This window comes from Cololabis saira, chromosome 18 (assembly GCF_033807715.1).
Source record: "Cololabis saira isolate AMF1-May2022 chromosome 18, fColSai1.1, whole genome shotgun sequence".
NCBI classification, from domain to species: Eukaryota; Metazoa; Chordata; class Actinopteri; order Beloniformes; family Belonidae; genus Cololabis; species Cololabis saira.
The window spans coordinates 40,070,897-40,083,709 of NC_084604.1; the positions used below are offsets into that span (position 1 = coordinate 40,070,897).

Consider the following 12,813-nt stretch of genomic DNA (forward strand, 5'->3'; position numbering starts at 1 on the left):
ACAAACACACACGTAAAAAAACACACACATAACAAACACACACATGACAAACAAACACATAACAAACACACACATGACAAACACACTCATAACAAACACACACATGACAAACACACACATAACAAACACACACATGACAAACACACACATAACAAACACACACATAAAAAACACACACATAACAAACACACACATAACAAACACACACGTAAAAAAACACACACATAACAAACACACACATAACAAACACACACATGACAAACACACACATAACAAACACACACATGACAAACACACTCATAACAAACACACTCATAACAAACACACACATAACAAACACACACATGACAAACACACACATGACAAACACACACATGACAAACACACTCATAACAAACACACACATGACAAACACACACATAACAAACACACACATAAAAAACACACACATAACAAACACACACATAACAAACACACACGTAAAAAAACACACACATAACAAACACACACATAACAAACACACACATGACAAACACACACATGACAAACACACTCATAACAAACACACACATAACAAACACACACATAAAAAACACACACATAACAAACACACACATGACAAACACACTCATAACAAACACACACATAACAAACACACACATAAAAAACACACACATAACAAACACACACGTAAAAAAACACACACATAACAAACACACACATAACAAACACACACATAACAAACACACACATAACAAACACACACATAACAAACACACACATGACAAACACACACATGACAAACACACACATAACAAACACACACATGACAAACACACTCATAACAAACACACTCATAACAAACACACACATAACAAACACACACATAACAAACACACACATAACAAACACACACATAACAAACACACTCATAACAAACACACACATGACAAACACACTCATAACAAACACACACATAACTAACAAACACACACATAACAAAAACACACATAACAAACACACACACATAACAAACACACACATAACAAACACACACATAACAAACACACTCATAACAAACACACACATAACAAACACACACATAACAAACAAACACACACACACACACACACACATAACACACACACACACACACACACATAACAAACACACACATAACAAACACACACATAACAAACACACACATAACAAACACACTCATAACAAACACACTCATAACAAACACACACATAACACACACATAACAAACACACACATAACAAACACACACATAACACACACATAACAAACACACACATAACAAACACACACATAACAAACACACACATAACAAACACACACATAACACACACACACACACACACACACACACACATAACAAACACACACATAACAAACACACTCATAACAAACACACACATAACAAACACACACACACACACACACACACACACACACACACACACACACACACACACACACATAACAAACACACACACACACACATAACACACACATAACAAACACACACATAACAAACACACACATAACAAACACACACATAACAAACACACACATAACAAACACACTCATAACAAACACACACATAACAAACACACTCATAACACACACGCACATAACACACACACACATAACAAACACACACATAACAAACACACACATAACAAACACACACATAACAAACACACACACACACACACACATAACAAACACACACACATAACAAACACACACATAACAAACACACACATAACAAACACACACATAACAAACACACACATAACACACACATAACAAACACACACATAACAAACACACACATAACACACACACACATGACAAACACACACATAACACACACACACATAACAAACACACTCATAACAAACACACACATAACAAACACACACATAACAAACACACACACACACACACACATAACAAACACACACATAACAAACACACACATAACACACACATAACAAACACACACATAACAAACACACACATAACAAACACACCCATAACACACACACACACATAACAAACACACCTAACAAAAACACACATAACAAACACACACCTAACAAAAACACACATAACAAACACATAACACATCCAGTAGAAACACAGAGAGAAAGTTGGCAGCTGTTTGCATTAAAAAGTGGTGACACCAATAAATAAATTAATTAAAAACAGTCTACACAAACACCGGATGTTATAATTCCTAGAAGGTACACAGTACCTAAATGCACAAACCAAACACATTCATAAGGATAAATGTAATAGCCAGCAGAGGGGATAAAAGACTCTTACAAACAGGTTGGGCATAACGACATCCTGAAGGAGCAGGGGAAATTCTTATTTTAAGACAGAAGGTTTTGTTGTTTCTTGTTAAGCTGTTGTTTTCTTGAGTCCCTGAACTCACCACCGACGTCTCCTTCAGGTCCCGCCGGAGAGAAGGGAGAGCGAGGCGTCGCCGGCGTCGGCCAGAAGGGCCCGCGAGGCCCCGTAGGTACGTATCCACCCAGAAACACAGAAACATCTCTCTACGTCGGCCAGAAGGGCCCGCGAGGCCCCGTAGGTTCATATCCCACCCAGAAACACGTCTCTACGTCGGCCAGAAGGGCCCGCGAGGCCCCGTAGGTTCATATCCCACCCAGAAACACGTATTTACGCCGCCAGAGGCCTCGTTTGAACCTCGTTTGAACCCGGAACACCACATGGCCCCCCACAGTGAACCGGGCTGGAGTCCCGGCTGCTTCAGCAGCAGAAACCCTGAGCTCAGCTGATGCTGGAACCGCAGACGGCTGGTTGGGGGTTTGGGTTTGATAGCTGAACGGCAGACGGCGGGTTGGGGGTTTGGGTTTGATAGCTGAACGGCAGACGGCGGGTTGGGGGTTTGGGTTTGATAGCTGAACGGCAGACGGCGGGTTGGGGGTTTGTGTTCGGGGTCGGGAGGTTTTCCTCGTCTGGTCCCACCACAGAGGTGGAAAAGGGATTAGCAGCCTGGTTTTCTGCTCCGTCTCGGCTACGACGGTCGGAGCGTTAAAAAGTGAACCGTCAGCTGAGCAGCGTCTCTCGTCCACGACGTTTCCAGATGTTCCCAGAACAGCTGTAATTATCTGTCCGGGGATCCCAGAACCAGAACAGCTGTAATTATCTGTCCGGGGATCCCAGAACTCTGCTGGAGCCCTTTTTTTCCTCCAGCGATTCACACGACGACGTCATGTTACCACTCGGTCTGTTACAGGCTACAACCTTTCATTTCAATGTTACGCAGATGATCTGCAAGTCTATCTGCACTGCAAAAACTCACAATCTAGTCGTGTTTTTCTGCCTGCAGGTCCTTTAGTCGTGTTTTTAGTCGTGTTTTTCTGCCTGCAGGTCCTTTAGTCGTGTTTTTCTGCCTGCAGGTCCTTTAGTCGTGTTTTTAGTCGTGTTTTTCTGCCTGCGGGTACTTTAGCCGTGTTTTTAGTCGTGTTTTTCTGCCTGCGGGTACTTTAGCCGTGTTTTTCTGCCTGCAGGTCCTCCGGGCGAGAGCAGGACGGGCCCCTCAGGACCCCCGGGCTCGGCCGGGCCCCGCGGCCCCCCCGGACGCCCGGGCTACGCCGGGGTCCGCGGCCCCCCTGGCCCCCCCGGCTACTGCGACTCGTCCCAGTGCGTGGGAATTCCTTACAACGGCCAGGGATACGTAGGTAGGTTGACGGACACGCCCGGGGACTCCCCACGATCCAGGAGCTGCACCGGTTCCCAGGGACTCCCTACGATCCAGGAGGATCCAGGAAAAAGTCGAGAAAAAAGACGAAATGACGTTTTATAGTATTATAGTGACGTTTTATAGTGACGTTTTACAGTGTTATAGTGACGTTTTATAGTGTTATGGTGACGTTTTATAGTGTTATGGTGACGTTTTATAGTGTTATGGTGACATTTTATAGTGTTATGGTGACGTTTTATAGTGTTATGGTGACGTTTTATAGTGTTATGGTGACGTTTTATAGTGTTATAGTGACGTTTTATAGTGTTATGGTGACGTTTTATAGTGTTATAGTGACGTTTTACAGTGTTATAGTGACGTTTTATAGTGTTATGGTGACGTTTTATAGTGTTATAGTGACGTGTTATAGTGTTATGGTGACGTTTTATAGTGTTATAGTGACGTTTTACAGTGTTATGGTGACGTTTTACAGTGTTATAGTGACGTTTTATAGTGTTATAGTGACGTTTTACAGTGTTATAGTGACGTTTTATAGTGGTATAGTGACGTTTTACAGTGTTACAGTGACGTTTTACAGTGTTATAGTGACGTTTTATAGTGTTATAGTGACGTTTTACAGTGTTATAGTGACGTTTTACAGTGTTATAGTGACGTTTTACAGTGACGTTTTATAGTGTTATAGTGACGTTTTACAGAGTTATAGTGACGTTTTACAGTGTTATGGTGACGTTTTACAGTGTTATGGTGACGTTTTATAGTGTTATAGTGACGTTTTATAGTGTTATGGTGACGTTTTACAGTGTTATGGTGACGTTTTATAGTGTTATAGTGACGTTTTAGAGTGTTATGGTGACGTTTTATAGTGTTATAGTGACGTTTTAGTGTTATAGTGATGTTTTGCAGTGTTATAGTGACGTTTTACAGTGTTATAGTGACGTTTTACAGTGTTATAGTGACGTTTTATAGTGTTATAGTGACGTTTTATAGTGTTAGGGTGCGTCCCAATACTCCCCCTCGCCCTCCTTTTCTTCCCTAACCCTAACTTTTGCGCGTTCCCGTGAAGGTAGTGGTGTCCCAATTCCTCTTTTCACCTAGGGGGAGGGGGCATAACGAGGGCTAGGGGCTGAGAATAGCCCCTTCAAATCGAGGGATTTCAGATGCTGACTTGGCGAGCGAGGGGGTATGAAAAAAAGAGGCTCTGCGTCGATTTGACTCGCCGACCGAAGGCAAACAGGCAGACTGGTCTCAGAGAAATAGAGAGAAATAATCCTGTGACTTGTCAGATTTGTTTTGGATGTTTCTGATATAATAGTCTTCAGAAACCACAAAGTAATCCAGCTGTTATCTGGCTAATTTACACACTCTCAGATAAAGTTGCGGAAGATCACGCCAGAATAAAGGGATTTATGGTTCCGCGTTACACCAACGCAGATCCTACGGCGGAGGTTACGCAACCTACGCCGTAGCTCTGCGTCGATTTAACGCGGACCCAAGCTCCGGACCCGGCAGACAGAAATCTCTAAATTTCGGAGCAAATTTCTTAACAGGCGTAGCTACAACTGTTAGATTTAATCTATTAAACCAACATATTCCTAAATGATTTATTTCAGCCGGCGTGATTCTCAACAGAGCTGCGTCCCGGGAGAGAGTTTCTCTCCCGGGGCTGACGGAGCAGCCTGACCCGGCGGAGACGTCTCTTCTCGGGCTGTGAGCTGAGGTTGCTCCCCGGGGCCGGCGGCTCTTCTCATCTCCGAAAACATCGGGTCAAATTTCTTAACAGGCGTTATTTGGATAAACTGAGCCCCGGTTGGGGATCTTAAGGTTACCATTATACCTGAAAAAATATTAAAACTTAATAAAGTGCCATATTAACAGCGCTACAGCTGAAATTAAAACAGCTTTTGGCTCTCTGCTTCCTGATCAGGGAAGGGATGAAAACGAGGGGGAGTAGGAGAATTGGGACAGGCACCTGGGCCAAGTGCCCTAGATCTCAAGTGCCCTAAAATCTCCCCCTTCTTTTTTAGGGCTTAGGGAAGAAAAGAAGTGCGAGTGGAGAAAAGAAGGGCGAGTGAAGGAGAATTGGGATTGGGCCTTATAGTGACGTTTTATAGTGTTATGGTGACGTTTTACAGTGTTATAGTGACGTTTTAGAGTGTTATGGTGACGTTTTATAGTGTTATAGTGACGTTTTAGTGTTATAGTGACGTTTTGCAGTGTTATAGTGACGTTTTACAGTGTTATTGTGATGTTTTACAGTGTTATAGTGACGTTTTACAATGTTATGGTGACGTTTTATAGTGTTATAGTGACGTTTTACAGTGTTATAGTGACGTTTTAGTGTTATAGTGACGTTTTAGTGTTATAGTGACGTTTTGCAGTGTTATGGTGACGTTCTATAGTGTTATAGTGACGTTTTAGTGTTATAGTGACGTTTTATAGTGTTATAGTGACGTTTTACAATGTTATAGTGACGTTTTATAGTGTTATAGTGACGTTTTATAGTGTTATGGTGACGTTTTATAGTGTTATGGTGACGTTTTATAGTGTTATAGTGACGTTTTACAGTGTTATAGTGACGTTTTATAGTGTTATGGTAACGTTTTACAGTGTTATAGTGACGTTTTACAGTGTTATAGTGACGTTTTATAGTGTTATAGTGACGTTTTATAGTGTTATAGTGACGTTTCATAGTGTTATAGAGACGTGTTATAGTGACGTTTTATAGTGTTATAGTGACGTTTTACAGTGTTATAGTGACGTTTTACAGTGACGTTTTATAGTGTTATAGCGACGTTTTACAGTGTTATAGTGACGTTTTACAGTGTTATGGTGACGTTTTACAGTGTTATGGTGACGTTTTATAGTGTTATAGTGACGTTTTACAGTGTTATAGTGACGTTTTATAGTGTTATAGTGACGTTTTATAGTGTTATAGTGAGTTTTATAGTGTTATGGTGACGTTTTACAGTGTTATGGTGACGTTTTATAGTGTTATAGTGACGTTTTACAGTGTTATGGTGACGTTTTACAGTGTTATAGTGACGTTTTAGAGTGTTATGGTGACGTTTTAGAGTGTTATGGTGACGTTTTATAGTGTTATAGTGACGTTTTAGTGTTATAGTGACGTTTTGCAGTGTTATAGTGACGTTTTACAGTGTTATTGTGACGTTTTACAGTGTTATAGTGACGTTTTACTATGTTATGGTGACGTTTTATAGTGTTATAGTGACGTTTTACAGTGTTATAGTGACGTTTTAGTGTTATAGTGACGTTTTGCAGTGTTATGGTGACGTTTTATAGTGTTATAGTGACGTTTTAGTCTTATAGTGACGTTTTATAGTGTTATAGTGACGTTTTATAGTGTTATAGTGACGTTTTATAGTGTTATGGTGACGTTTTATAGTGTTATAGTGACGTTTCATAGTGTTATGGTGACGTGTTATAGTGACGTTTTATAGTGTTATGGTGACGTGTTATAGTGACGTTTTATAGTGTTATAGTGACGTACAGTCTTATAGTGACGTTTTATAGTGTTATAGTGACGTTTTACAGTGTTATAGTGACGTTTTATAGTGTTATGGTGACGTTTTATAGTGTTATAGTGACGTTTCATAGTGTTATAGAGACGTGTTATAGTGACGTTTTATAGTGTTATAGTGACGTGTTATAGTGTTATAGTGACGTTTTACAGTGTTATAGTGACGTTTTACAGTTACGTTTTATAGTGTTATAGTGACGTTTTACAGTGTTATAGTGACGTTTTACAGTGTTATGGTGACGTTTTATAGTGTTATAGCGACGTTTTACAGTGTTATAGTGACGTTTTACAGTGTTATGGTGACGTTTTACAGTGTTATGGTGACGTTTTATAGTGTTATAGTGACGTTTTACAGTGTTATAGTGACGTTTTAGTGTTATAGTGACGTTTTGCAGTGTTATAGTGACGTTTTACAGTGTTATTGTGACGTTTTACAGTGTTATAGTGACGTTTTACTATGTTATAGTGACATTTTACAGTGTTATAGTGACGTTTTAGTGTTATAGTGACGTTTTACAGTGTTATGGTGACGTTTTACAGTGTTATAGTGACGTTTTAGAGTGTTATGGTGACGTTTTATAGTGTTATAGTGACGTTTTAGTGTTATAGTGACGTTTTGCAGTGTTATAGTGACGTTTTACAGTGTTATTGTGACGTTTTACAGTGTTATAGTGACGTTTTACTATGTTATAGTGACATTTTACAGTGTTATAGTGACGTTTTAGTGTTATAGTGACGTTTTGCAGTGTTATGGTGACGTTTTATAGTGTTATAGTGACGTTTTAGTCTTATAGTGACGTTTTATAGTGTTATAGTGACGTTTTACAGTGTTATAGTGACGTTTTATAGTGTTATAGTGACGTTTTATAGTGTTATGGTGACGTTTTATAGTGTTATGGTGACGTTTTATAGTATTATAGTGACGTTTCATAGTGTTATAGAGACGTGTTATAGTGACGTTTTATAGTGTTATAGTGACGTGTTATAGTGTTATAGTAACGTTTTACAGTGTTATAGTGACGTTTTACAGTGACGTTTTATAGTGTTATAGTGACGTTTTACAGTGTTATAGTGACGTTTTACAGTGTTATCGTGACGTTTTATAGTGTTATAGTGACGTTTTACAGTGTTATGGTGACGTTTTATAGTGTTATAGTGAGATGTTATAGTGTCGTCCCGACGTAAACCTGCCGCCCCCGTCAGAAACGATCTCTGCGAAGTAGCCGAGCCTTGTTCTCGCCACTTCACCCGTCACTTCTCCTCGATTGCAGTCAGCAACCAAATGAGTCCGTTTGTCTCGTCGTGTTTGATCTGATCGTCTGTTGGTCCGAAATCGACTTCTGCGTAGACACTCCTTCTAGTTTTGGTATTAAAGTGGACAGAAGCACTTTAAGGCAAATTTATTCCTGCGGTGAATCAAAATCAGAATTCCACCAACGACTGAGCTCGACTGAACTTGTTTTACAGTGTTATGGTCACGTTTTACAGTGTTATGGTGACGTTTTATAGTGTTATGGTGACGTTTTATAGTGTTATAGTGACGTTTTAGTGTTATAGTGACGTTTTGCAGTGTTATAGTGACGTTTTACAGTGTTATTGTGACGTTTTACAGTGTTATAGTGACGTTTTACTATGTTATAGTGACATTTTACAGTGTTATAGTGACGTTTTAGTGTTATAGTGACGTTTTGCAGTGTTATGGTGACGTTTTATAGTGTTATAGTGACGTTTTAGTCTTATAGTGACGTTTTATAGTGTTATAGTGACGTTTTACAGTGTTATAGTGACGTTTTATAGTGTTATAGTGACGTTTTAGTCTTATAGTGACGTTTTATAGTGTTATAGTGACGTTTTACAGTGTTATAGTGACGTTTTATAGTGTTATAGTGACGTTTTATAGTGTTATGGTGACGTTTTATAGTGTTATGGTGACGTTTTATAGTATTATAGTGACGTTTCATAGTGTTATAGAGACGTGTTATAGTGACGTTTTATAGTGTTATAGTGACGTGTTATAGTGTTATAGTAACGTTTTACAGTGTTATAGTGACGTTTTACAGTGTTATCGTGACGTTTTATAGTGTTATAGTGACGTTTTACAGTGTTATGGTGACGTTTTATAGTGTTATAGTGAGATGTTATAGTGTCGTCCCGACGTAAACCTGCCGCCCCCGTCAGAAACGATCTCTGCGAAGTAGCCGAGCCTTGTTCTCGCCACTTCACCCGTCACTTCTCCTCGATTGCAGTCAGCAACCAAATGAGTCCGTTTGTCTCGTCGTGTTTGATCTGATCGTCTGTTGGTCCGAAATCGACTTCTGCGTAGACACTCCTTCTAGTTTTGGTATTAAAGTGGACAGAAGCACTTTAAGGCAAATTTATTCCTGCGGTGAATCAAAATCAGAATTCCACCAACGACTGAGCTCTCGCAGGAACCGGTGCATCTCCTGAAACGTCTGCATGAAGCTGACGGTTGTAGACGGTTGTTTTCTGACTGACACCTTCCATCCTCTGTTGGCTGTTCCAGGTTAGACTTTTAACGCCGCCTGTGCTGCTTTCACTGACTTCCTGAAACAAACACCCCAGTCCTGTCGCTGAAACACTCGCTCGTTGCACCTTAGAGTCGTTTTAAAGGATAAACCGCACCCAAGGAAACATTAACAAACTGAAACTGAAAAACCAACCAGCACAAAGAGGGACGTGCTACTAACCAGCGGCGGCGAAGGCCTCGCCGCCTCGTCTAACGGCCTGTGTTTGCATCCCGAAGCCCCGACGCCGAAACAAAGAACCGTCAGAGGAGCATGAAAGCAAAAAACGACAAGAACAAGCAAACAAATACTAACACAGGTGGATTAACAGAGACGCACTGCAAAAACTCACAATCTTACCAGGAATATTGGTCTTATTTCTAGTTAAAATGTCGCATTTTTAGTCATAAAATCTCATTACACTTAAAACAAGACTGATTACCGGAAAAATAACTTGTTATTTGACAATTTTCCTGTTTCAAGTAAATTTTCACTTGAAATAAGTAGAAAAAGATTTATCTTCTCATTACAAGCAAAAAAATCTTGTTCCACTCGCAGATTTTTCTACTTATTTCAAGTGAAAATCTACTTGAAACAGGTGAAAATTGTTGTTGTTTGAGTTTTTGAGTCTTGTTTTAAGTGTAATGTGATTAATTTGACTAAAAATTTGACATTTTAACTAGAAATAAGACAAACATTCTTGTTAAGATTTTGAGTTTTTGCAGTGTAACGTCGTACGTGGCGTCCTCTGCTCGCTAACCTCTGCTCGCTTACCTCTGCTCGCTAACCTCTGCTCGCTAACCTCTGCTCGCTAACCTCTGCTCGCTAACCTCTGCTCGCTAACCTCTGCTCGCTGATCAACCTCTCCGGGGGGAAACCTTTCCTCTCTTCTTCCTCAGACACTAACCCTCCTCTTCATCCTTCTCTCATCCAACCACAGGGATGTCTGCTAGCTAGCTAGCTAGCGGGGGCAGGAATGTTTATACAGTTCTGTTCAGATGTTAGTTTAATTCCCGAGATTCATCCGATCATAGGCAGATATTATCTCCTAGCTGGCTCGCCAATTAATCCTCAGAGGATGCATTTAATCACGGTGCTGGAGGGATTTTGGCTTAAATTTAGCTAAATAAATAAAGGCATGAGGAATGAGTTACATTAGGTTGTATTTGCCCCCAAACTTTAGGGTGATCCAGCTCGGATGTCAAATCTGCCGACTGGCAGATGCTTTTTATTATTTTATGAAACAAAAGGAGCAGGAGAAACAGTGGGTGCACATTTCTGAACAAAACCGTCGTATCCTGCAAATTAATTTAAGTCAAACACGCCTTACAAGTGAATTTTAATCAACATTAAAAGCAGCAAGACAAAATTAAACAGTAAATAACAAATCAAATGAAATAAAATGATAAGAAAAGAGGTGAAATAATAGAAAGCAGTAGTTGTTAGAAAGTAAGGGCAGTAGATCCAGCAGGTTCATATCATTCTTACAATGGCAAGAATTACATTTCTATACGGTTAAAACGTACAAAGACCGGGTCAAATACAGGATTACAAAAGTAATCTGTAACAATTCGTTCGGTGAATTTGAAAATTCGGCCAATTTGAAAATTCTACGCCACATTTTTTGCATTTTTTGCATGTAATGAGACTAATATATTAGTTTCACCTTTAAGTCTAATTATTGAAATAAATTACCTTTTACACCATATATCTATTTTTCCGGCTTCACCTGTAGTTATATTTATATTTACTTGCATACAGTACATCTTGGCTGATGTGGACATACGTAGCATTTCAGTTGCTAGCATGGTTGTCGTAGTTTAACGCTATTAAAGCACTTTAAACTTGAAATCAAAGCATTTCGTTTTTTCATATAAAATAAACACATTTCTATGCAGTTTAGAAGTTTTGGGGATGTTTTTTTTGGCGCCTGCGCTGCTGAAATCGGGGCCCAATAGTGACATCACCCGCCAGCCTGTGGCCACGCCCCCTTCCTGCTTACTAACCCATGCTAGCGGTTAGCCGCTATCCAGCGAAGCTAGCTAGCTAGCGTAGCTCCTTGTGCATGCTGAGACGGATGTGAGAGGAAACTTTGTGACGCTCAAACGGATCCGGCCAACACGACTATCTATCCAAGCAGGAAACCCGGTGGTCGCCGTCGGCCAGGAAGACCAGCTGCTGCAAAACCAGCGCCGCCGCAAGAGGTCGCTAACGGCAACGGCAACGAAGCCGTAAGGGCAACGACGGCGCCGTAAGGGCAACGATGGCGCCGTAGCGGCAACGATGGCGCCGTAAACACAAGCTGTGCTCGCTTCTTTTTCTCTGCTTTTCCACTTTCCACCTGTGTCTGTTTGTTTGTGGGGATTATTGATTATTTTTACGCCGAGGCGGCCGAGGTTCGACACCTCGCTAGCATCGGGAAAAGAAAAGCAAAGCTTGGGGTTTTTCTGGAAGAGTTTGAGAACTTTCCTCTCTGTGGCGGCGAAGGAAGAACGAAGGGTTTGGACTCTCGACAGAGGAGGAGAAACGTTGAGCCGCATTTTGTAATAAACGTCCAAAAAATGTCATAACTTTGTCATTTCATTTTGTAATAAACTGCAAAAACTCTAAATCTTACCAGGAATATTTGTCTTATTTCTAGTTATTACACTTAAAACAAGTCATTACCAGAAAAATAATTTATTTGACAATTTTCACCTGTTTCAAGTAAATTTTCACTTGAAATAAGTAGAAAATTGTTGTTTTTTCCAGTGATGACTCTTGTTTTAAGTGTAATGAGATTTTTTTTTTTTTACTAAAAATGAGACATTTTAACTAGAAATAAGACAAATATTCTTAAAATGTTGAGTTTTTGCAGTGGAGGCATGTTGAGCCGCATTTTGTAATAACGGCGCATTTTGTAATAAACGTCCAAAATGTAATAACTTTGTCATTTCATTTTGTAATAAACTGCCGCATTTTGTAATAAACTCACTGCAAAAACTCAA

General features: G+C 40.0%; 1 protein-coding gene across 1 annotated transcript in view; it reads left to right on the forward strand.

Annotated features, from left to right (window-relative positions):
• The window catches only part of LOC133418655 (collagen alpha-1(XII) chain-like), a 191,174-nt gene extending 178,657 nt beyond the window's left edge, over positions 1-12,517 (forward strand). The window contains exons 74-76 of the mRNA XM_061707468.1: positions 2,489-2,557; positions 3,570-3,740; positions 11,967-12,517. Coding sequence (XP_061563452.1) covers positions 2,489-2,557; positions 3,570-3,740; positions 11,967-12,061 — 335 coding nt within the window. The 3' untranslated portion in view covers positions 12,062-12,517. The remainder of the gene's footprint in view (positions 1-2,488; positions 2,558-3,569; positions 3,741-11,966) is intronic.
• The last annotated feature ends 296 nt before the right edge of the window (positions 12,518-12,813 follow it).